This window comes from Amblyomma mixtum, chromosome 10 (assembly GCF_055824585.1).
Source record: "Amblyomma mixtum isolate Tamu chromosome 10, ASM5582458v1, whole genome shotgun sequence".
Lineage (NCBI taxonomy): Eukaryota > Metazoa > Arthropoda > Arachnida > Ixodida > Ixodidae > Amblyomma > Amblyomma mixtum.
This window is the reverse complement of record NC_143021.1, coordinates 33,274,781-33,300,114: the sequence shown is the minus strand read 5'-3', so window position 1 is coordinate 33,300,114 and position 25,334 is coordinate 33,274,781. Positions and strand designations below refer to the sequence as shown.

Below are 25,334 nucleotides of genomic sequence, written 5' to 3'. Positions count from 1 at the left end.
TTACTAAAGTTTGGCTTAAGCGAAAATCTACGGTGCTCAAATGCATGCATGTCTGTATCAGCCAAGGTATTTGAAGATTTCTGGATTTTGTTATCTGGTAGAGATAAAGTAAGGATGGCAGGGTTTTGTAATGTCCATGGGGCTCTGTTGCAATGTGCGGTGTGCTTCTAATTTGATCCTTTTCTTGCAATATAAAAAATCTTCCCTTCGCACTCATGTTTGAAACAAAATGCTGAACACTTACCCACTTTAAAAATGAAGGCCATTGTGCTGCTCCACGAAATGATAGCTGGGTGCAGCTGTTGTTGTGACATCGCAAATCCACTAGGCAATATTTACGCCTATTCGTCATGCAAGCCACTTGCATGCTACACGAACCGCTTGAAAGTACAAAATTCAGCAGTTTCACCCTGCAGGGTGTGGTACTAAAGCGAATATAATACAAGCAACAGCTGATGACCTACTAAGGCACCAGGATTCCAAAGTTTGAGAAGGGCAGTGGGAGTCCGAGCCAGGTGAAGTAGTGAAATTTGATTAGTAGCGGACAGGGATCCTGCAGTTTGTGGAGGACACAGGCCACTGGAGACGTATGGAAGAATTTTTTTACCAGCCAATGATGGCGCATACACAAGAAAGAACCACACAGTACTAGGGCTTTTACCAGCCCTTGTCCTGTGTGGTTCTCCCTTGTGTATGCCTCGTCTTTGGCTGGTAAAAAAATTCCTTAGCATGCCATACCATCAGGCCCAGCATTCAGTCTTGCCTATTTAAGAGGCCGTAGTGTTTCTTAGATGCACAGTTCTGGGTTTTTGATGCACTGTATAGGACCCTTGGTTTTTGGTAAAACATGGTTTCTCGAATTGTTGTACCCAAAAAATATCATTAAAAATCTGGTTAAACCCAACTTATGAGTGCAAATGTGCCTGAAAGAAAGTAGTTTGCTGGGTCACAAAGCTCATGACCGGTTGGAGAGCAGTAATGTCGCGTATTTCTTCTTATGTATATTTACGAAAATGCTGGTTATTTTAATTTCTGTTTAATGCTTGTTGTTTCTCATCGAGTTCCATTTCATGTCAGATTAAATTTAGAACTAGAGGTACTGACAGGAATTTCACAGTAATAATTAAACCATTATTATTCAACCCTGTTTGAAGGTAGGTAGGCATTTAGTATGGGTGCTTTGAAGTCACAATGCTGAACGAGTCTTCGGTGAGTTTCTTTTTTCAATCGAACGATGGTAACTGGAGTGGTCTGTTTTTTACTGGGTCACCCAGCCAATACTTCTCCCAAAGGACCAGCGAGCTTCTGTGTATATACGGCTGAATGACCGGAGCTGCTATTGCCCTTTCCGAGTTTGTCTCCGTTAACCGGCGCAAGGCCAGCGGCTCGTAGCTAACAAGCATTTGACACCATACAACAATACGCAGTCGTGCTGGGGCCGTGAGCAAATCCTTTTTAACGAGGTTTGCAGCAACTGTTTGAAAGCTCTGGCATAACAATGAGGCTGCATAGCACTCTGTCCACTCTGCTAACGGTTCCAAGGCGACTATCCAGAAGCTACGTCACCGCGGTAGCGCGCGTCGCTCGGTATGCTTGGCGTGGCGCAATCTGTCACGATAGGGGACGCGTCTGAGCGCGCGACGTGAGGAGACGTGTGTGTTTCGGCTCCGCCAGTTTTCGGCTGGGGCCGCGAACCAACTCATCCTACCCCGGAAAACTGGCGGATCCGGAACCTCGAGCGGAACAACTGGATACCATATTCGTCAAGGTGCGCCCATTTTCTCCAAATTTACGGCTGATTTTCGAGCGACCGCGTCGGCAGCGTCGTTGAGCCTAACGACAACGCCAACGCTCGGCCGGTTGGACTCGACCCGCCGAGTAAAAAATGGAGAACTCCGCGCTTCATTTACGCGGCTATGACCCTGAGGCGATGGCGTGGACCTCGGTCCCCACCGTCGGCGACCCAAATTTGACGGTTTCTCCCAAAATTCGGACCCAAAATTTGCTTCAAGCGGCTGCACGCCGCTCCCACGACAAAGCCCGGATGGCGGCGCTCGGCGCCGTGCGGCCGCTGTCGCATCGGTCGGAAACATCAAAGCTCCCGCGACGCGCGCCACGGGAGGCAAGGACAAGGCGTTCACGAAGTGGAAGCCGCGTCAGATGCCCAAACCCGCTCCTGAAGACTACGTTGTAGTCATAAAGCCCAGAGAACATGTTTCCCTTCACGAGGCGCTCACGGAAACCGGCTACGGTACCGCTATTTCGGCGCACCTCGGGCCGGCACGGACAAGAGCCATCTCCGTTCTGCCCTCGCGAGACCAAAACATCATCATCGTGCATACCTCGGACATTGAGGCGGCTGACCGGCTCATCGGGGACTTTGCAGTTAATACCGAGGAGGGATTGCTCAAGCTACAGGGTTACCTGGGACAAGACGGCGGCAGCACGTGCCACGGTGTGATCGTGGTCCGTAACACGGACACCACAGAAAGTCTTCAACAACGAGTGTGCTGGCGCACCGGCACTATCGTGCAAGTCCGGAAATTTGGAACATCCAACAAGGCACGCATCACCTTCGAGGGTAAGGAGAAGCCCCGGTACGTGCACTATAACAACATGGTCGTGTCTGTGAAAAATTATTACAAAACTATCCCAGCCTGCAGCCAGTGTGGGGCCGTTGGGCATCGCGCGGATGCATGTCGGAACCTGCAGCCGGACATGTGTGGACTCTGCGGACTCCAAGCTCCGCTAGTGGAGGGGGTGCGGACCCCTCACAACTGTGTACCTCGGTGTTCTGTGTGCGGTGCCGCCTATGGCACCAACTCACGCGACTGTGTGGGAAAATATCGCACACCAAAAATGGCTGCCCAAATGGGCAAGAAAAAGAAATCGGCGCCCAAGAAGAAAAGCCGCCATCTTGGGCCTCCAACCTCCAACACCGAGAATCTGGCGCCACCTCCCGGAGGTGCTGGAAAACGATCGTCGACCTGGGCAGTCATCGTCAAAACCGGACACCTGGTGAGTGGATCGAGCGGGGCTGCTTCTTCCTCCCCCCTTCTCACTCCCCTCCCTGAGGCGCGCAGCGCCGAGCAATATCAAATAGCAGCACTCATGGCCCAAAACGAGATGCTGCTAAAGAAAATTAACGAATTGGAAACTAAAATGCACCAGCTACATTCTCCCCCTTGTCCTCCCGCGGCTGAGATGGAGAGTGAGCTCGTGGCGCCGAAGGCGCCAACAAGCGCTGAGGCCGCATTGCAAGGCCATTTCGAGGCCCGCTTCGGGGCAATAGACGACCGATTCGCCGCCATAGAAAACCAAATCTCAATGGTGGTCAACGCCATCTCCAAATTGCAAGAGTCAATCCCCGCAAAGATCTCCCAACAAACTGCGCATTCCTCGCGCCCCTCTCACAGGCCCGGTGGTCCCTACAAGGACGTATCCGGACGCCTTCTCAAACCTCCGAGGTGCACCCCTGAGGTAGACGACGACGACAGCTGCTCGCCCTCCGGTGTGGAGGACGCTTCCTTCGCCGCGAGTGCTGGCTTCGGAGCAGCGCCACTGCAACCCGTCCTTAACCTAAATGACTATGGCGAGCAGCCCTAATATCAGGCGCTCCAGAAGAACCAATTCGGCCACCCCCGTCCAAATTGTCCAGTGGAACTGTCGGAGCTTCTACTCTCGCGCAAAGCGGGCGGATCTCAGACTTTTCCTTTCAACCCACGACTCGCTTCGGCGGGGGTTGCCCTCCAGGAGCCAGGGAGCGGCGCAACCCTTACAAATTACATCACCTTTCAGCAGGACCCCTCTTCGTGCGTCTGTGTGCATAAAAATTATACAGCTAATGTAGTCGACTTGGAACTTCGCACTGAATACTCGTACGTGATGGTGACACTCCTTCCGCTCATGAAACGCGATGCACCACTCCACGTACTCAACATCTACTGTTCCCCCAGACTCACAAATGTCACGTTCGCAGCACTCTTTAGCCGCGCTCTAAATGCTGCGGGCAGGAACCCCCTTGTAACTGTGGGCGATTTCAATGGCCACAGTACGCTTTGGGGTTACGAGCGTGAGGAGAAGCGAGGACGCAAACTAGCGGAACTTACGTCCGCGCTGGGCCTTACTCTCCACACCGACCCTGCATATGCAACGCGGATGGGTAACTCCGTGACCCGGGATACGTGTCCGGACCTTACCTTTACCAAGAACATTACACACGCAGGGTGGGCCAACACGGAGGAAACCCTCGGTAGTGACCACTGCCTTATCAATACCACCGTAAGGATTAAACCATTGGCAAGACCCCCTGCACAAGCCCGGCTCCCTGACTGGAATAAGTTCCGACAAAGCTACCTCAATTCGGCTTCTATCCACGAACAAGGATACCGCGCATGGACACAAGGATTGGTTACACACCTTCGTTCGACGGACACTCTAATCCAACTCTCGGAGGCAACGCCGGAAGTAGACAACCACCTCCTGCACCTCTGGGAGCCGCGGCACGGCCTTGTGCGCAGATGGCGCCGCAAAAAACATAATAGAAAGCTTAAAATTCATATCGCCGAGCTGACTCAGTGAGCGGCAGAGTACGCGGCCCAACACGTTGACTCGAACTGGGTGAACCGCTGTAACACGGCGGCCAGACAAATGTCTAGCCGGGGCACGTGGCGCCTCTTCCGCGCCCTGATTGACCCGACTCAAACTCGCGCCGAGACACAAAAACATCTCCAACAAGCTATTCATAGCTTCGACGGCAATACTTCAAAATTAGCGTGGAAACTTCGCGACCAGTATCTTTGCACTCAACAGGACCCCCGAGGGCCCGCGTACTCGTATGCAGGTTCAGAGAACGCGGAGCTGGATCAGCCGTTCCAGCTGCACGACCTGAAGGCGGCCCTGGCAAAATGAAACGAGGAACGGCAGCGGGCCGGGACAAGATAGCTGTGAAACTGCTTGCCAATTTTCCCGACTCCGCCTACGAAACCCTCCTCGCTTTCATCAACTCAATCTGGCTTCGTGAGGCAACCCTCCCGATAGAATGGAAGACCTCGCTGGTAACTTTCATTCCGAAAGCCGGCAAAGCCATAAACACAGACAACCTCCGCCCCATCTCCCTCACGTCTTGTGCGGGAAAGCTGATGGAGACCATGGTGCGGGACAGGCTGTCTGGGTTTCTGGAAAACCAAAATGCATTCGCAGACACCATGTTCGGTTTCCGCCCGCATCGGTCTGCGCAGGACGTTCTGCTTCAACTCCATCTAGAAATACTGAACCCTGTCGAATACCCCTTCAACGATAAGGCAGTACTCGCCCTAGACTTGAAGAGTGCTTTCGACAACATCACACATGAAATTATCCTGCAACATCTCTCCCAGACCAACTGTGGACATAACACCTCTCAGTATATCAAGCAATTTCTCTCGGATCGACAATCTCTCATCCGAATTCAAGACGAAGAACACGGCCCCTATCAAATGGGAACGAGAGGAACACTACAGGGCGCGGTCCTCTCGCCGTTACTTTTCAATTTGGCCATGATGAAACTCCCTGCTCAGCTAGCGCAGGTCGAAGGCGTCCAGCATGAGCTGTATGCTGACGACATAACCATCTGCGCCAAACATGGATCGGTTGGAGACATTGAAGCCAACCTGCAAAAAGCTTCGGAGATCGTAGACGCCTACGCCCGCCGCTGTGGCCTTCAAGGCTCCCCGTCCAAATCCGAATTTGTGCACATTCGCCCGTCGCCTAAGTGCACCACCAAAATTGAACTATCTCTGGCCAGTGCCCGATCCCCGAACACGATGAGATTAGAGTACTTGGTCTCTTTATCCACAAATATCGACGGGTTCATACAACACTGGCCAAACTGCGCAAGGTGGGGGACCAGGTTGGCAGAATGGTCCGCCGGGTTTCCAACAAACGCGGGGGGTTGCGGCGCAAAGACGCCTTGCGGCTGGCGTATGCTTTCGTGACCAGCCGAGTACTCTACTCGACTCCTTACCTTCACTTGCGCAAGATTGACCAGAACGCCCTCGAGGTGATTCTCAGAAAGATGTACAAGCGTGCCCTCGATCTCCCGGTGAACACGTCTAACCAGCGTCTCATGGGCCTGGGAATGGTAAACACTTTCGCGGAGCTCCGGGAGGCACACTTGACCAATCAATACACAAGACTTTCAAAGACGCCGTCGGGACGCCGCCTATTAGCCCGGCTACACATCCACCACCTAACACTAACGGAAGAGCGCGAACGCATCCCCGAAGTTTGGAGATACGCCCTACACGTGCGTCCTCTTCCGGCCAAACTGACACGTGACGACCACAATGGCAGACGCCTTGTGCGGACGGAGCCACTGACCCGCCACTATGGAAACAAACACGGAATCTTCTACGTGGACGCCTCCGGCCTTCACCATGGGGGGTGGTACACGGCCGCAGTCGTCTACCAAAACGTCGTGGTGAACGGCCTAACGTTCCGAGCTCAAGACATAACATATTCGGACGAGGTCGCCATTGCACTAGCAGCCGCAGACCAGGACTCGCGAATCATCATTACCGACTCGAGAGGGGCCTGCAGAAATCTTCAACAGCGATACATTCCTTTCTTTGCGTATCGTATCCTTCAAAATAGCGACTACCTCGGGGCCCCCGCGTCTCGAACGATCGTATGGGCTCCTGCTCACGTGGGCCTCAAAGGCAATGAAACGGCAGATGCCGCCGCCTGCGCGCTCACTCTCCGGGTAACGCCTTCAGACCCTTGCTAAACGGATCCTGAACCCAATCCGGCCGTCACTTTTCGGCAAACTGCTGAATTAAACCAACCCGGCCATGCAATTTATCCTAAGCCCTATAGGGGCCTTACAAAGACGGAGGAACGCACACTACTCCGTCCTTACACGAAAACACTGCTGTGCCCGGCAGTTTTAAAGCACTTTCCCAAGCAGCACATGACATCGGTCCAATGTAGGATCTGAGTTGGCAAACGACAGCCCTGTGAAGGCCCCGCGTTGCCTCTGTTCTCCCAGCCTTGGCTCAGCCATTTTTAGAAGTTGGCAGTATTGGACCAGTTTCTCAGACGTTCTCCCAGCCTTGGCTCAGCCATTTTTAGAAGTTGGCAGTATTGGAGCAGTTTCTCAGACGTTTTCCCCGCCTTGGCTCAGCCATTTTTAGAAGTTGGTAGTATTGGACCAATTTCTCGGACGTTTCACCCGCCTTTGCTCAGCCATTTTTAGAAGTTGGCAGTATTGGACCACTTTCTCGAATGTTTCCCCTGCATTGACTTTGCCATATTTAGAAGCTGGCCAATTCCTGCAATAGGCAACGCAACTTTGAAGTGCCGACTGCTATGGAGCATCATGCAGTTGCTATTGTGACTTCTTAGTTTTCTCAATTGCGGCGATAGGCGCGATATATATATATATATATATAGCTCGCACATTGTTAATTATTTATAAGCATATATAGTTCGGGGCTTTGATAATGATATCTTCGTAAAAACCCGCATAACCTCCTGTGAGATTTTTTAAATCTCAGTTTTTTAAACTAAAATATGCAAAGTTCCATGCATGCATGCGATTATTTCCCCCTTTAAGGTTGTGGTCTTCGTTCTGTGTAAATGTAAAAAGTCCAGTCGTGCAATGAAAGAATGCGAGTCGGAGAAACATACATGCAGCACCGATTTTCAGGCCTGAATTTCAAAAACTATAAATAGCATTTTATAAAAATAACTTCTCGACTCTAACGTTAAATACGCTGTACCTTGATGTGCTTGGGCGTCGCAGTTAATGCATGTACAGTATACCTGCAGTATACCTGCAGTATACCTGCAGTATACCTGCAGTAATGGGTAAACAGTAACGTGCGTTTGCTCCATGATAGGACAGCGCTGACCATGCGCTTATGTAAGAGATACATATAGCTTAAGAAAAAAACGTTACATCGTCTGCGGGAACTCGAATTGGAAGAATGCGAAGGCATTGCGCCTCCACGGTACTCGTTCTCTCCCTTTGCCTCGTATGCAGCCCATATGAGTTATATGTGTCAGTATATGTGCCTCATACGAACACATATAGGCTTCATACGAGTTCATATGTGCCTCGTTTGACTCATATGGGCACCATATGAGCCATATGTGTCGACAAATGCGCCTCGTATCAGCACATATACTTCATACGAGTTCATGTGTGTCACAAATTAATGTGTCTCGTATGAACGCGTATAGGCTGCGTACGAGCTCATACGCGTCACAAATGTCACAGATGAACACATCTGCTGCATATATAGTAGTTCACGCGCTACGGAAAGGTGACTTGTATGGACTTATTACATATGTGGCATACCTTAACTGACACGCGACACTCGTGCGTACACAAGAGCTCCGATATGCACCGTATCAGCTTACATCAATCTCGTGCGAAACACATAGCCGCTGATGAGTGCCTCTCATAGAGTGGGCCTTGCTGTTTGAAGCACGCGGAAAAGAAGGGATGAACAAGCGATTAACAAGTGCCCAACCAACGCATAAAAAAAACTCTTGGCCTGTTTCAAATATTTTTCTCCTTGATTCTCTGCTTGTGCCCTCCTGTTGTAAACCGCGCCGATCCAAACAGTATGACGTTAGGCGTTTCCAATGTGCTTGGACAAACGTTCAGCCAGAAGGCAAATGTTGCCTTCTGGGCTTAGTTGAGCTAATAACGCCAGGTATTTTCATGCAAGAGCTCCGACTGTAGTTAACAATATAAGCGCAATGAGAGTACTACGATCAATGGTGCAGGCGCTGTGAAAATTAAAATACATACAAATATCAGATCTTTCAGTGCTTATCACAGAGCACATCAAGATCCACAATATCAGTGGAAGTGCAATCGGCTGTAGTTCAGCTCCTTATACCTTTAAAATAAACATTTGTCCTCGCACCTAACCGTCGAATTCTAAAGTAGTGGGAAGCATAGCATAAGTCTTGTCATCGAAATGTAAAGTAGTTTTCGCCATGCCAGCAGTGGTGTAGTGGGTCCGTGCGAAGCCGTTCTTCGACGCTTTCAAAAAACGCGGCTCGGCCATCAACCACATTAGGTGCATACAGACAAACAATGCGCCAGTCGATGTTACAGAGCGAAAAATCGATGGACACGTATCGACCCGACATGCACGAATGATGACCGTGTACTTCTATCCCCGGCAACTTCTTAACAAAAAGAATACAGCCAGCCGATGTGCCTACAGCATGGCTAACGACGGCAAAATACCTAGACGTGAAACGTCGCACCATGCTCCCGGTCGCCTCCTCCCCGTCGACTTTGGTCTCCTGCACTGCCAGTATATCGATATCTTGCTCCGTTACAAGTCGGTACAGCTGGCTTTGTTTTCTTTTACCTGCCAGACCTCTAACGTTTAGGGTGGCGACTTTAAACGGAGTTGCAGAAGCCCTTTTAACTTAGGAAGAAGAGACCGAAAGCATGGTGCTTTGCACAGACAGACAGCTGATTGTCATGGGCGATTACAACTGTGTCCTTAGTGCACGCGACAAGACAAGCGTCCGAGGTTTCAGGGATAAAAGCACCGAAGTGTTGTTACGAATGATTGTAAACTGCAACCTCGAGGATGTAGCAGAGTGTCTTGAAGGAACGCTTGCTGTAAGGTACACACGATTCGAGGGCACAAGTCACGCACGGCTAGACCGAATTTATGCATCCGCGGAAACGGTCCCTAAATGCAATAGTTATGTAGTTGTGCCGGTTTCATTTTCTGACCACTGTTTGGTTCAATGCTGCATAGGATTCATTAAGAAAGGGAATGGTTTTTCATTTGAAATGTGGAAGTTAAATGAGAAGCTACTCCAGGACGAATTTTATAACCGAGCTGTAAGGGAAGAAATAGCAAAAATAGAACCAAGTAGTAACATGAGGGTTTGGCAGCAGTGGGAGCTCACTAAAGAAACTTTAAAATTAAAAGCAATAGATAGAGCCACCTGTATACGTCATGAAGCAAAAAAAGAGGAAATGGAGCTAAAGGCACTGCTTCAGAAGATGATAAAACAGGAATGCCGAGCGCCTGGTAAATGGATAGAAGACATAAGGAAAACCAAACAAAAGTTACAGCTTATCGAAGAAGAACGTTATCGGGGAGCGCTGGTGAGGGCAAGGGCAGAAGACATGGCCGCAGGGGAAGCGCCAACGAAACGAGCGCTTGGTTTAGAAAAAGCCCGTGCCGAAAGAAACCACATAAACGAAATAGAATGGAGAGGTGTTTCTAAAACGGACATCGATCATATCAAAGCCGCTTTTTTCGAGCATTACCAGGCGCTTTTCGCATTGCATCCGGTAGACGTTGTCACTTTTAAGGAGGCGTTTCTGGCCGAGATGCCGTGCCTGGACGACGAAACTAAAGACAGATTAGAGCAGGCGATAACTCAATTGGAAGTTGAGCAAGCAATAGACAGCTTAAACCCTGGTAAGTCGCCTGGACCGGACGGGTTCAGCGCGGCATTCTACAAAGAATTTAAGCATGTAATTTCCCCGGTCTTGACAGTCATCTTTAATGAAGCCTTTAAACTAATATCACTGCCTCCGTCCTATGGCTCTTCCCATACTGTGCTGATTCCGAAAACGGACGACACAGACAGATTACGACTGGTAGCAGCATATCGACCCATAGCACTCACTAACGTCGAGTACAAAATTTACATGAAGGTTTTGGCACGAAGGTTGCAGACCGTGATCCATTTATTAGTTGGTCCGCATCAGACCTGCGGGATTAAAGGGCGGTCCATTTTTACAAATATCCACGTTGCGCGCAGTGTATTAGAATGCTGTGATGACACTAATGATCAGGTAGCTATACTCCAGATAGATTTAGAAAAGGCTTTTGACTGCGTTGCCCATGAACTTTTGTTTGCAGTATTGGGCCATGTTAACGTTGGTTCTGTTATTCGCGAGGGTGTGGCCCTGGCGTACCGGAACTGCACGACGAGATTGATCGTTAACAAGAGTCTGGGGGCCCCCATTAGCGTGCAGCGTTCGGTGCGCCAGGGCTGTCCCCTCAGCCCCCTTTTATTTTGTATTTATGTGGAGACCCTTTGTTTAAAGATACTGAAAAACAGGAGTATTACCGGATTCAGATTACAGGCAGCCGAAGTGAAGCTCTTGGCGTACGCTGATGACATTGCTGTGTTTGCCGTTGACGAGGGAGGCATAAGCGAGGCTGTTCAATGTGTACGCGATTTCAGCCAAGCTACAGGCAGCGGGGTTAACTGGTCGAAGTGCCTCGGGCTTTGGCATGGAAGGTGGGCATCTACGCCTGAAAGGTTTGCTAGTGTGCCGTGGACGACAACACCAGATAAGTACTTGTGCGTTCCGCTCGATGCTTACCGTGACAGTGAACATTATTGGACAGGACAGGTCAAAGAGACACGGGAGAGAGCTGATAAGTGGAAAGGAACGACCTTGTCGATTTTCGCCAGAGCCACTGTTTGCAACCTGTTCTTTATCAGCAGGCTCTGGTACGTAATGCAGGTGTTGCACTGTTCACGGTTAAGTATTCAAAAGCTACACCGAATTTTCGCCGTCTTTATCTGGTCGTGTGAATGGGAGCGCTGCAGCCGGACCAACCTGTTCCGACGGGTACAAGACGGTGGGTTGGGATTGGGCCATTTGTTTTTGCGACAGCTGGTCAATCGTTTTTTGTTTTTTTAGGGACACAAGAGACCCTTTTTTGCGTACCGTATGCCAAGTTAGGCTGCGGCATCTACTTCCAGAGTACATAGTCGGAACTGCTGAGGTGTATAGTAGGGTCACCGGTTTTCACCGGGAAGTCGTAGCCAGTGTAAGGTTTCTTTCCGCGCGATTTTCCAATGACTTTCTGTCCAGTGTGAAACGAAAGAAACTGTACCGTGCTTTGTGCGATGTAGTTTTCCCCGAGCCCTTGTACAGGGCCTTGTACAGTGGAGGCCCAGGCAAAGATGTTTTAAAGAGAGTTAAAAAAATGCAGGTGCCGTCTGGAACAAAAACCTTCTTTTTTAAGTTGCACACCGGGACCTTACCGGTTAAAACATTTTTAGAGGGAAAGGAATTGTTTTTACCCTGGGGATCTCACTGTTTAATTTGCAGAAAGCCGGAAACAATAGACCATGTATTTTTACACTGTTGGGAAGGGGTTTATTTTTGGGATGTATTGCAGCGAACATTAAAGAAAGAATTTCCACTAGACCCGTATGGCATCCGGTTCTTATGTGTTGAAAATGAGGATGGGATGCCTTTCGATTTAATAATGCTGACAGGCCTCCACTGTATATGGCGCTCCAGAATGGCAGGCTGGCATTGTGACAGTGACGCAAGACCTGCCAGAATTTACTTTCGCGAAAGTATGGAGATGTTCCTGGTCATTCAGAAAGCCGCTGCGGAGCCTCCGGAGTGGCTCTCAAGACTAGAGCCGCTCTGTACGTTGCGTGAATTTTAATTGGACGAAGCCAGATTTATGCTGGCTGACCACAAGTCGTGTGTACATAGTTATTGTCTTTTGTTGATTGTTTGTGTTGTCCAGTTTTTTGTGTCAAAGCCAGGCAATAAAGAAAAAAAAAAGCAGTGGTGTAGTGGGTAGTGTAGTGAGCTGTAGATATCTAGGTCGGTGGTTCGAATCCGGAACGGCGCGTAGTTTTTTTTCGCGTCCGAATTTTTTTTTTACTTTCTTTAGTTTACTAACTTCAATGGAAGCTATTTTATTGTTAATTGCCTTATAATTCCACCCCAGCCCTTCCCTTTCCTTTCCCAAAAATTGTAAACCAGACACATATGACACATACGAGATATTCCATAATCATACGAGATATTCCATAATCTCGTATGAACCAGACACATATGACACATATATACGAGATTTTTCGATAGGGACGTATTAATCGCTATCGGTTAATCGTCTTCATATTGATTACGGTCATAGATTTCAATCACGCGTCTTCAGCGCGCACTTCGTTTCTGCGTCGCGTGGTTGCTTCGGACGGTAGCAAGAGTTGGGGGGTGCGTACGTCGACTGTTTCGGAGTGCGAACGTTTCCTGCCGCCTTGATCCAAGCTTGAAGACGTAGATGCGACCGGCCGTTGTGAAATACCGAGATCTTGCAAGATCTCACGGTATTCTTTTTCAACGATACGGTACTTGCGTTGCTTTGCATTCATGGCGAAATGCAGAAGCTTTGCGGTGAAAGACGAGGACCGCAACAGCCGCACAAAGGGACAGCAGACAGGCAGTACGACCAACACCTCCACACCACAAAAGAAAAACAAGCGCGAGCACTCGCGGCATGACTCGCGGGCAGGGTTGCCGTTGGGAACATTTTAAAAGGAGCCAAAACTTGAACTGAAAGTAGTCAAAAGTAGCCATGCCATTCCATCTTAGCTGTCGCGTAAAATAAGATGTTTAGCTCATTAATAAATTGAAGTGTAAAAAAATTGATAAAAATTATTCTTGGCGGTGTTGTCAACACTAAGCTTCAAAGAAATTTTCCGAAACTAAACGTGTATTTATCCACCGCTTTACGCATAAACGTAGGCATCCGCTCTCGCTCCCACGTGCGTTCCAAGCCAATCCCAATCCAATTTGTATTGTGTTTATTGTGCCCCTCCTGCCAGGGCCCTTCACTGGGCCTGCAGTATGTCCTAAATAAATAAATAAATAAATAAATAAATAGCTTGTGGTCATTTCGTTTGGACGTTTGGCAGCAAAGCGCGCGCTTGTGAATTTTTATTTCTTCAAGCTTTTTGAAGTTTGGTGGCGGCACGCGTGAGTCACCGAGGGGAACCAGGAGGCACTGCTTGCGTAAGTATACATTCTGTCCTTTTTTCCCTTTCATATTAGTTGTCAGGTAATATTTACTTGTGAACTTGTCAAGAGTGAGGACAATGAGCACGCCTCGTGTGTCGCCCCTTTATCTAACTTGTCTGTAGGCATCTGTCAGCAGTTGTCTTTTGATTAACTCAGCGGCGCATTGCAAGGTGTAACTGCGTGTAAGGGTTGGGGTAATATGAAGTAACACACACGTACACGAAGGGAAGCGCTTCTAAATGTCGTGTGTGTTTGTGTGTTCCTTCATCAGGGTGAACGCACTATCCCGGCAAATCTTGTTGGCGCATTGCTTCTGAGAGGGTTTGTTTCTCACGGCACATCGTACATTTATGTACGTGTATAGATATTATGATCATGATCGCAATGACAGTCGTCACGTGGTTACGGCGCTCGGCTGCTGACTCGAAATACGCGGGTTCGATCCCGGCTGCGGCGGTCGAATTTCGATGGAGGCGAAATTCTAGAGGCCCGTGTACTGTGCGCGATATCGGTGCACTCTAAAGAACCCCAGGTGGTCGAAATTTCCGGAGCCGTTCTCTGCGGCGCCCCCCATGACCAACCAGTTGCCACGTGCGATGCAGTTGAGTGTTTTTCATCGCCAATTTTTGCTTTTGTGAGGCTAATCGCTTGGTTCAGGCATGCATGTCAGACGTCATAGAGTCGCAGCCTGCATGCCTTGTGCTTGATTGACAAATGCTTCCATGGCAGTGTTGACATTGTTGCGTTGCGAGTCTCCGTGCGATGAGAGAAATGTGACAAGAACAGGATGAATGAACACAATTCTTCTGTACTGCCAGAAGTAATGCTGCTCCTGCCAGTGATCGGTTACAGAAAAAAAATTGAGAGCACTTTTTATTTATGTGTGTCCCTTCCCGCTACTCAGAGCCTTGTATTACAAAGTCTAGATCAGTGTGACTCTACATATAGCCAGTGCTAGTTTCGAGCTCGCTAATTGAACGCGCTTGTTTTCTCTCTTCCTCATTTGGTCAATCTTGCGTTTTACTGGTTTCTTTTTTCATCACTATGCTCCTGGTAGACTGCACTCAGTTTGATGTTCAATGCAGTGAAGTTGCACGCCACTATTGCTGGCTGTTATTTGGTTCACATGACAGCAGGCACAGAAATATTGTTTAAATTAGTCCCAAATTGCAGGCGCTCGTGACACTTGCAACTCTCAACTCATGAAAGTTCAGAAGTGCGTTGCGAAGTAGAACGAGATGGTTGTAAGAGTACCTGTCAGTTGTCATGGTAGTGTGAAGTTTTCGGCACTCAAACAGGCAAGTGCCAGTAGAGTATGGCACAGACAGTGTCTGGTAAAAATCCTTGTTTCCCCATTAATCTTTTGTCGTGTTTCCTCTGTGCAGCATGTCAAAACCATTCGCTGTGGTGAAGTTTCCTCTTGAGGACGACTGCCTTGCAGTCGTTCCTGTCGGATGGCTCACAGAGACAAAAGAAGAGTGCTACTGGCCTGTGGCCAGGAGCTCGGAGGTGACGCGGCTCGCAAAAGCTGAGGCCGAGCCAGCTCTCGGAGGGGAGTGGATGCGTTGCCCAGTGGTCGTCGTTACCACTTGCCATAAGTAGTCTTATTGCAGACATATTGATGGTAGCTTCATCAGCGATTGTAAAGGCCTCTTTGCTAGATTCTGTGAGTCTGCACCTCTGCATGGCTAAATTACGACTAAGAAGTCATGTTGATAGCCACCGCTTAGCCAGCTGTCAAAAAGAGGAGCAGAATGAACTGTTAGCTATTGCACTTGTAAGCTGATGAACTACTTATGAAACTCATTAGTGCCTTGTTTTTGAAGACCTGTAGTTCCCAGAATTAGTGCTGCACTCAGTATGCTTAATAATATTTAGTACAGAAAGGTTTAGTATGGTAATTTTTTTTTTGCATTATGAAACATTTTTTGGCACACAAAAAGCACAGACAAGGAAAGAGCACACAATACAAATGCCAGACATCAATTGATGCTTTGCGTTGTGTGCTCTTTCCTCATCCATGTTTGTTGTGCACTGAGACAGTGTTTCATAATGCAAATTCAGAACCAACTCATCCAGCTGTTTACATTTAGTTCAGTTTGAATTGTTAGCCTGTCGCAGTGGTTGAGTGGTCCATGCTGCTGAGCCGAGGGCCCAGGTTACATCCTGTCTGTGGTGAAATGGAGCAGTGCAGAATGCGCTTGTGCTCTGTAATATCAGTCCATGTTAAACAACCCCATGTGGTCTAAATTAATCTGGAGTCTTCCGCTACGTCATTCTTCATAGCTTAAAGCTGTTAAATCCTAGAAACCAGAATCACACTTTTAATTGTAAATAAAACAATGCCTCTGCCACATGAGTGTTTCACAGGCTTTCAAACTGATAGTCTGTTGGCCTGAGTGTTGCTATACAGGCAGCTGAACGGGCATCAAGTCAGCAAAGCAGCCCTCGGACATATTTTGTAGTGACAATTCTGTTAAGTATGGATACGTGTTTAATTATGAGGAATTATGTGAGTTAGTTTTTGGAACCCATAGTTTGTACGAGATTTTGGTGCATGGTATTGAGGGTGCCTAAGACTGTATGCTGTTTGGGCAATTAAATATGGGCTCTCGAAAGTCTGCCAGTTTCCTTTCATAAGGTTTCTGATATAAACAGCAAGCTTCTTGTGGTAAGCGGCCGTGATGGTTAGCAGTCTATGGTTGAGGAAGGAAGGACCCGTGCTCTCACTGTAATGTAAGTTATCAATCGCTCGCACAGCTCTTTTTTGTAAAGTAAGTACTTTCACAAAATTGGTTGAGGTAGTCGTTCCCCAGATCAACAAACAATATTGTACATGCGAAAAGACTAGAGAGAAATAAATTTGTAGTTTGAATTTTCGAGGCAGTATTGTGCGAAATTTATTTAGGATACCAACAGAGCGAGCCATTTTAGTGCAAACGTAGTTTACACGATCTGTCCAGAGTAAATGTTCTTCAAAAATGACTCCAAGGAACATTGTAGAGCTGACACGAGTTATAGGAGCTTGCTCGAAGTGAATTTGGAAGTTGTTCGGAACTTCCTTATTTTTGGCTCTAAACAGTATGTACTTTGTTTTCCTGACATTAAGTTCTAACCTATTTGATTTTAACCAAACAGACAATTGGGATAACCAACTATTGGAGGCTGCTTGCAAAATATTACTATCTTGCCCTGAAAAAAATACGTTAGTATCGTCTGCATAGATTATAATGTTGTCTTCTGGATGAAGGTTGACGATATCATTAATATATAATAAGAACAACGTTGGTCCTAGAACGGAGCCCTGTGGCACACCAGACACAATCTGACCGATCCCAGATGAAATACCGTTAATGATAGTTGTTTGAGATCGGTTGTCAAGGTAGCTAGCAAATAAGGTTAAAGGAACGCCGCGTATTCCATAACACTGCATTTTTTCAAGCAATATCTTATGGTTAACCGAGTCAAACGCTTTCCTCATATCAAGGAATATGCCAACTGTTAGCAGTTTATTTTCTATGTTTTCAATTAGCTTTTCTTTGATTTCCAGTAAGGTGGCCTCAGTTGTTTTGTTTTTTTGAAATCCGTACTGTTGCTTGGAGATGACATGGTTTTTGTCGAGATATTGAGAATGTTTGCAGGATCCTACAAGAGCGCCGAAAAAAAGGTGCGGCGCTACGAGTTCACTTCAGCCCTAGAAAGCTCGGCAGTTTCTGGTAATTGAAATTCTCATATTTCTTTATTGATGAGAAATTATTTTGCATACTCAACAAGACGTTCATGTGCAATTCTTTTTTAGGAAATGAGGGCCACAACGATGTTGTACAGCTGCCGTCACCACGTAAGACATGAATTCTCATTTGTTAAGCCGCCGAGGTGGCTCAGTGGTTACGGCGCTCGGCTGCTGACCCGAAAGACGCGGGTTCGATCCCGGCCAAGGCGGTCGAATTTTGATGGAGGCGAAATTCTAGAGGCCCGTGTGCTGTGCGATGTCAGTGCACGTTGAAGAACCCCAGGTGGTCGAAATTTCCGGAGCCCTTCACTACGGCGTCCCTCATAGCCTGAGTCGCCTTTGGATGTTAACCGCCTTAAAACTAAAACACCATTTCTCATTTCTATTTAATGTAAGGTCGACATTGTGTTAGTTTTGATTGGGGATTTATGGCAGTATGCTTGCAAAATCTGGGAAAAAAACTCCACCGTAGCTAATTGCACTTGCAGAGAAATGGAACGTGCTCAGACTTGGCATCAGCTTTTTACATTTGCCATGCTCTCAGATCAGCAGTGAATCTGCCAGTAACCATTTCGTGGCAAACTCTCTTACCCACGTTAACAGTACTGCGAACAGGTTTCTATTCACATGACATATATTCCGCTCTCTGTTTTTGGTTTCGCCATGACAGTTTCTTTTGTGTCCTTAAATGTACCGTATTTTCCAGTGTATAAGACGCACCCGCCATATATGCAGGCTGTAATTGAAAAAGTTGCTATATAAGACGCACCCTTATATAAGACGCACCCCAGTTTTCCCACTTGGGCTAGTGAGGATCAATTAAACACGCTTGCGCGACCATCACGAAATTCACCGTACTTGTGAGAAATTCTTAAGCAACGCTAAGTGGTCGAAAAAGGCAACACTCACGCCATTCCTGCCCACGTTTTGGAAAAAAAGAAAGAAAAACGAAAAAACTCTCCCACATGTCCATAAGAACATTTTATTTCTACTTAAAACCTTGGAAGTCTTCACCTTCGGATGCGCTATCAAAAAGTTCGCCCATTTCTGGTGGCAACGCGACTGAAATATTCTCTTCGCACTACGTACATGGAGCAAACAAAGTGGCAAAGGGTGGCTGAAAAAAGAACGCCGGCTTGTCCTGGCTTGTCTTGACAATGGCGAGAAGCGTGATTGTCGTCATCTTTTGGCATTTCACATTACTTTTGCTTGGGGCCTCCGAAACGGTGGTGTGTTTGTGATCCCGGAAGTCGTCATCCCCGTCGTTTCATGATAAAGTTCACCTAAAAAAAGTTGCGCAAGGTGGTCCCCGTATTGAAGTATTAACCGTGTTACAACCGCTTCATTGCTAGTGATATTTTTTCGGTAAAAAAGGCTTGAACATGAACCTGAGTAATTTCTGAACTCTCTAAAAAAAACGAAAAATTCGCATATAAGACGCACCCTTGTATAGGACGCACCAGCAAGATTTTTGAAAAAAAGCCGCGTCTTATACACCGGAAAATACGGTACCAATGCACCATGCTGGTGCATGAGAAATGTAGTTATTGAAGTACTGTAGACACATATTTAAAAAATTGAAAACTGATTTTTCAGGAAAGAAAGTGGTGCAGTAATTCTCTCGCATTTCGGTGGACATTCATAAGAGAAGGGATAAAGGAGGGAGTGTGAGAAGAAAGGAAGAAGGAGGTGCCGTAGCGCCCTGGGATAATTTCAGCCGACTGGGGATCTTTAACGTGCACTGACATCGCACAGCACACGGGCACCTCTTGCGTTTCGCCTCCATCGAAACGCGCCGCCGCAGTCGGATCACAACGTTCTTTTATGTGTCATAGGTATCTGCATGATGTGACATTGTTTGTCACGTCAACTACTTGTCATGGAGGTGTCGGTTTTGATGGGTTTTGAATTATGAAGTCTTTGTACAGCCTGTGATTGAAACCAAATTAAAATATCTTTTCGGCCAAAGGAAGTGTTACTATTGCCTGGGGGGCATCTCTATATAACCAGGAATTTGTTTCTGAACTTCGTAATTTTGTGCCTATTGTGTTTTAAAAAGATCACCTGTATGCAAAACAGCCTGGCCATGCAACTGTTCTGTCCCTTCTCCAAAAATATCCTGAAGTAGCATTTCTGCATTCAATTAGGATAGAAATGTGACATTGTGGTTGTACACAGTAGTGTGTTCTGTACTTCCTGGATTGCCATCAATGACGCATGTTCATCTCCAGCCCCACTGAATCACGCTGGGGAGAGCGTGAACGAAAACAGTGCGCCACCCAGCAAGCTGGAGGGGTCGACAGCTGGGACTGTTGATGGTGAGATTTTCACTTTGTTTACTTTTGTGCAAAAAGAGAAATGCAAGCCAAACATGGGGACACAGTGAGAGGACAGAACAAATGCTGCTTGTCCCGTCTTTTCACTGTGTTCCATTCTTTTAATTACACTCCTATTTTGTCTAGTATCAAGTGACACAACAAAATATAGAAGCTAGATCTGCTTTGGCTTAAAGAAAAACAGAGCAAATTTTAAATTTCTCATTGTACCTGCTGCTGCCGAGCAGCAGTCAACAGGCCCAGAAAGACCTAGAGAATATACTTATTCAGGAAGATATTTGCACGGAGTTCTCCTCAGTGGCTCTTGAAACGGTGCTAGGAGCACATTTCTAGTTTCAAACTATGTGCTTTGAAAGGGGTCACTCTGAAAATCATCACATGTATTTCTCAAAAACGATTGTATTGAACTGAAGTGGTACTGGAATTTACAACCTAGTACTTCCATTGCTTTCTCCTCTTGTGATTCATAGTGGAGTGGTTGTTGTGTGCCCTTCCCAAGAGCTTTATGTTGAGCTTTTGTTGGGTTCTTTTGGATCCTGGCATTTCTGTTGCCTCTCTCGGCCTACATCACCACCAGGAAGCCACTCCTACGAATTGCACTCTACACAGTAGTCCCATGTTCTGTGCATTTGTTTCCTTACCAGCATAATTTGGTCGCTTGGTCGCGGTTGGTCAGCAAGGCCCGTATTGTAATTTTTCATTGTCTTTCAAAGTATTTTAAAAGTTTACTGGTTGGAAGTCAATGCAGTGCCTTGGATGCAGCGAAATGTGCTGAAAAAAATTAATTGTGCTATCACAAAGCTCCCATAAAGGGTGCTGAAGGAGATAAGCAGCCAATAATAGTGGCATGCTCTGAAGGAGGACCTCTTGCTTAGGAAAGAACTGAACAGCCTAACTGCCTTGTGGAGCACATCAGCTGGCTCCTAGTCTTGTCTTGCCTGCAGCAAAATGGATGCGTGGTAAGAGATAAATGTGACCTTGTTTTATGTCTCAACGGTTTGGCACCTCCTGTGCCTAGCAAGAAACATTTGGTCCACCTCTTTGTTGCATTTCGCCTGTCAGCTAAGGGCTATAATTCCATAAGGGCTATATTTGTTGCAGTTTTAATGCATTGATCCCTGCCGACACTTGCAGTTAGAACAGATGTCTACCTCCAGCATTTTGGCCAATGTGGGTTTTGCCGTGAGCAATACTTTCCAAATGGTGCAATGCTATATTAAGGGCACAGGCCTGCTCTGCTTTGTCGCTTCTATTAGCACATGCTTCTCATGACACTGGAAGAATCCATTTGCGACTAACTGCTGCCATCTCTGCCATGGTGCAATAGCAGTGGAAATGCCCATGAAGCAATGTAAAAATTGGCGAAGCTCATAAACTGAGAAGTCCTTTACACAACAAGGCTGCAGGTTCTGTGCTAGCTATCACACATAGAGCAGCTCCATTTCACCTAGGTGTTTGTCAGTGCATGGTGACATTTATGGCATTTAAGTTAGGCTAGCAAGGAATAGAACATGAATTAGAAGTGTCCTGGAGGATAAAAACTGGTGGAAGTTTAGGAGCATAGTACAGAGTGTGTTGCTGCCTACTGTTAGCCTCATACTATTCTTTATTGTACCTCAGTGCGCAAATGATATTATTGCGCCCAGGTTAACCCTGCTCTCACTGAAATTGTTGATTGCTTCAGTTTCAGCTACCCTGCTGAAGCTGATGTGCCTGGTGCTGGAGGTCCGACAGCAGCAGCGCGACTTAATGCAGCGGTTACAAAGGCTGGAGGATCACGTGCTGCTGCGGTCGGACCGGCAGCTGGAGCAGAGGACTCGGCCAGTGTCCCCCTCGCCACCGCCTCCCACCCTTGCACTGCCCGCATTCTCCCCCGAGGAGTTGGACACTGTGGAAGCTGCCGTCCAGGACGACAGCGTGGCTGCTGGACTGGTGATTTAATGTTTCTGATAATTCGTGTCTGGAAAAAATGAATGCCTACTAACGAATTGCATGCATAATGTAATTCCGAGGTTTGTGAAGAAATCTTGAGCTCCAAGAGTATTTGCATGCCGTGCTCTGTGAATAACATGCTCTTCATAGATATAATTCCTACTGTTGTGCTGGAGTGTGCTGTCACAGTGTGTTTTGTTAATGTAAATGTCTTGTTCATGAAAGTTGCTTGCTGATATACACACTGGCTGTTTCAGTGAACATTTTCAGGAATTCCTAAGAATAGGGAGTTCAAAATAGAAGAAATATTTGCAGGTACACACGTACAGTTATGCAGTAAATTATGTCCACCACTGCTGAGAGATCGTTCCTCCAAAAAAAAAATTGTTTTCCCATATCGAACTTGCGCTTCTTTAGGAATTTTTGAGAGTGTTCACTGGAACGCCCTGTCGATTCCTTGTGTGGTGAGATTTACTGTTGGAAGCAAAAGTGGCACGCAATGCCCAGCCGGTAGCAGAGCTTGCAAAAACTGCATCTCGTGTCGAGACAGCTTTTAGGGGACTCTCTTTATCTGCTCTTTGGCTCCTATCAATTTGTTGGGCTCAGTAGCAGTGCTGAACATGTGGCGCTCGCAATATTGCTTACGGCAAGTGCCAGTTGTCACATCATGTTTCAGCCACGCAATGCAAAGAAAATGCCACCTGCGAGACTGCTGTCGCATCAGAGCGTTTAGGCGAGAAGGAGCGCTAAACAGCAAACCAAGCTACTGATGCTGGTTCTGTGCGAAGCATTGCACCTGTCACATCTTGTAGTAGCTTGGTATTTGGCGGTGCAGTCACAGGCTTTTTTGGGGCAGTTGCTCTCAGATGGTGTCACTCAATGTCATTCGATGTAGTTTTCCAGAGCTCTGCCGGTGGCCGGTCGTTGCATAACAGACTTGGTTCCAACAAATTTTTTTCTCAGTCAAATATTTTTGTGATTACATTATTGTTTTACATCGATCAACAGCAAAAAAAAATCCCCTATGCTTTTGTTGCCTGTGGCTGCCTTTCTTCGTATGTGTCTCATAACGAGCCCCTCATTTTCCTTACATTTGTCATTTATTGTTGTGCTGTTTTAATTTAGTTCAGCAGTGGACTTTGTAGCTAACATTAAGGATGTTGTAAGGTCTGTTTTACAGGAAGCTGTGCTTTCGGTTAATATACTGTTGCATGAACTGCTGTGAACACAGCTGGAAGTTGGTCCTCTCTCAGCGCGTCTTTAATTTCGGCTAGGTTTCCCAAATAATGGGGCAGCTTTAACCCACCTCTTCCCTGTCTTTTGCTCACATTATGCACATTTCATTACTTAATCTGCTGCCAAAAACAAGCAACATCGTTTAATTAAATGTGGTTGCTATGCACGCAGCTTTACTCAGGTGCTTGGGGATTTAAATAAGCGCCCTTTGTATAGCATTAATTAGACTGCTCAATTTCAGGGTAGTGAGCCCCGCCATGGTGGCTCAGTGGTTAGGGCACTCGACTGCTGAACCCAAAGACTCAGGTTCAAACCCAGCCGTGATGGCCAGTTTTCCATGGAGGCGAAAAGCAAGGCGCCCGTGTGCAGTGTGATGTCAGTGGCGCATGTTAAAGACCCCACGTGGTCGAAACTTCCGGAGCCCTCCACTATGGTGTCCCTCATCATAGCCTGAGTCACTTTGGAACTTTAAGTTCTACAAACCAAATCAATTTTAGCGTAACGGCTGTGCAGAGAAAACACATCCAGCACATAGATATCTGCAAAAAGCATTATAGTTATAATATAATAATGTCCAAGATGCAAAGCATAATGGGTAGGAGTTGGCCACCTTTGCTTAATCGCTAAAGTTTCCCTGCTCTTAGTAAACTGGGAAAAAAAAGAATGTCCATATTGGTGGTGGTGCTTTCTCCTGGTAGCAACTAGTCACGCTATTGTATCATACAGAAATTATGCATTATGATTGTAGGTACTCGCATGGGCTGTTGACAGGTAGTCACACAATTGTCTTAGCTATTCGATTCTGCTAAACTAAATGAAATTATAATTGATGTTTGTGCCTAATAGCTTGTGCACCTGTGGTGTTTCTTTTCAGCGAAAGCAGCTGGTCCGCCTGGGGGGCAAGGGCCTGAGGGAGGTGGGCTCCAACATAATGACCGCCATCATGGGGGTGGCTGTACAGAGGATGTACAGCCTCCATGGCCGCAAGGGCAAGTGGTCATTTATTGCCCTGAAGTTATGCAAGGTGGCAACAGGTATGTTGTTGCAGTAGCTTTTAACTGAATTTTAAAAGATGAGTGGAAGAACATGCACCAGGTCCTGCTGCGCTTTGTTTTCTTTTCTTCTTTTCAGTTGATACTTTACCAGTTTTCTTTTTCATTACAGGTGAATATTTTGTTACTGTTTTTATGGGGGTAGTCATCTGCAGTTTTCTTCCATGTGCATCTGAAGATATATGAGTCAGCAGATGCCTTTCAAAGAAAGCCCTCCCATCAGTCACATCCATCTCTTCTCATGGATCGTAGTCGTGCCTTGTATCTGCCAGCCATTTGTGCTCCCATATGTTAGTAGTGCAAAGTGGTCGACCGTGATGTCGCAGCAGCTTTATACAGTTGTTTAGAAGAGCTTTCAGGTGGATTTTCTCCTCAAGTTGTATTTGGATACTGTAGTCCTTTCATTTTGGCACGCACTTTGAGTTAACATGTACTTGTGGCCTTTTCTGTTTTCTCTGTTGCTGAAATAACCTTGATTTCTGTTAAAGAGCAAACTTTTTCTGCTGGCCTAAAATGAACGCTTATCTTATGCAGATGCCATCTGTGAGAAGACGGGGGCGGATGTGGTGGAAGCGCAGGGGTTTATTAGGAAGTGGTTGCCAGGTTCGGTGGACCGTGGCGGCGTACGCAAAAGGCGTTTTGCCGAAGCGTTTCTGCCAAGTACCGCTGCCGGCCTGGCAACCACTGCGAGCCCCTGTGCTTAAGCCCCCAGCACAGTGCCCTCCCTTCCCCAAGCGGCCCCCACCTCCCAGAAATCCTCCTCCCGCGCGGCCCTGGCTCCTTCCCAAGGTCCCGCCTCCTGCGCGGCCCTCGCTGCCTCGCAGGATTCGCGCAACCGCGCGTCCCCAGCCACGGTGCCTAATTATTTAATAAATTGTTTCTCAGTTGGATTCTTTCGTTGCCTCATTTTGTTGTGCATGTGTATAGAAGAGACGATTGCAGCTTTGCAATGCCAAAACCCATGGCTTTCCCAATGCGAACATTAACTGGAATGTGAATATTCGCTGAACTGGAAATGCAATGGCATAAACTTCGGGCAAGCGTTAGCAGAAAGGCTGAACAGTGGCCTAATTGTGGTATGTCAAGCCGGTGTTGGTAGAGCGGCTGAAAGTGGGTACAATAGCGGCATGAATGTCGGTTCAGTGTTGGTAGAGCGGCTGAACAGTGGTCTGATAGTGGCATGAATGTCGGTTCAGTGTTGGTAGAGTGGCTGAAAGTGGGTACAATAG

At 47.2% G+C, this 25,334-nt stretch overlaps 1 protein-coding gene and 1 pseudogene across 2 annotated transcripts; both read left to right on the top strand.

The window, feature by feature from the left end:
- The first annotated feature begins 1,885 nt into the window (after positions 1 to 1,885).
- LOC149325564 (uncharacterized) lies at positions 1,886 to 3,606 on the top strand (annotated as a pseudogene).
- A 10,079-nt stretch (positions 3,607 to 13,685) lies between these two features.
- LOC149325563 (uncharacterized) lies at positions 13,686 to 24,824 on the top strand. 2 transcript variants are annotated; one of them, XM_089563696.1, is made up of 7 exons: positions 13,686 to 13,810; positions 15,202 to 17,532; positions 17,616 to 17,657; positions 19,781 to 19,867; positions 21,570 to 21,817; positions 23,928 to 24,042; positions 24,640 to 24,824. In XM_089563696.1, the coding sequence occupies exons 2-7, from the start codon at positions 17,424 to 17,426 to the stop codon at positions 24,807 to 24,809; spliced, it is 771 nt and encodes a 256-aa protein (XP_089419822.1). In that variant the 5' UTR covers positions 13,686 to 13,810; positions 15,202 to 17,423; the 3' UTR covers positions 24,810 to 24,824. The 2 variants fall into 2 exon arrangements, with proteins under 2 accessions (XP_089419822.1, XP_089419821.1); XM_089563695.1 differs by having other exon boundaries at positions 23,928 to 24,087.
- The last annotated feature ends 510 nt before the right edge of the window (positions 24,825 to 25,334 follow it).

Excerpts from the sequence above, each read along its gene's own strand:
- LOC149325563 (XM_089563695.1), top strand. The coding sequence starts at position 17,424 with ATGGTTTTTGTCGAGATATTGAGAATGTTTGCAGGATCCTACAAGAGC. Across the intron at positions 17,658-19,780 it reads TGTACAGCTGCCGTCACCAC|CCCCACTGAATCACGCTGGG; the intron begins GTAAGACATGAA and ends GTTCATCTCCAG. Across the intron at positions 24,088-24,639 it reads GTTATGCAAGGTGGCAACAG|ATGCCATCTGTGAGAAGACG; the intron begins GTATGTTGTTGC and ends TATCTTATGCAG.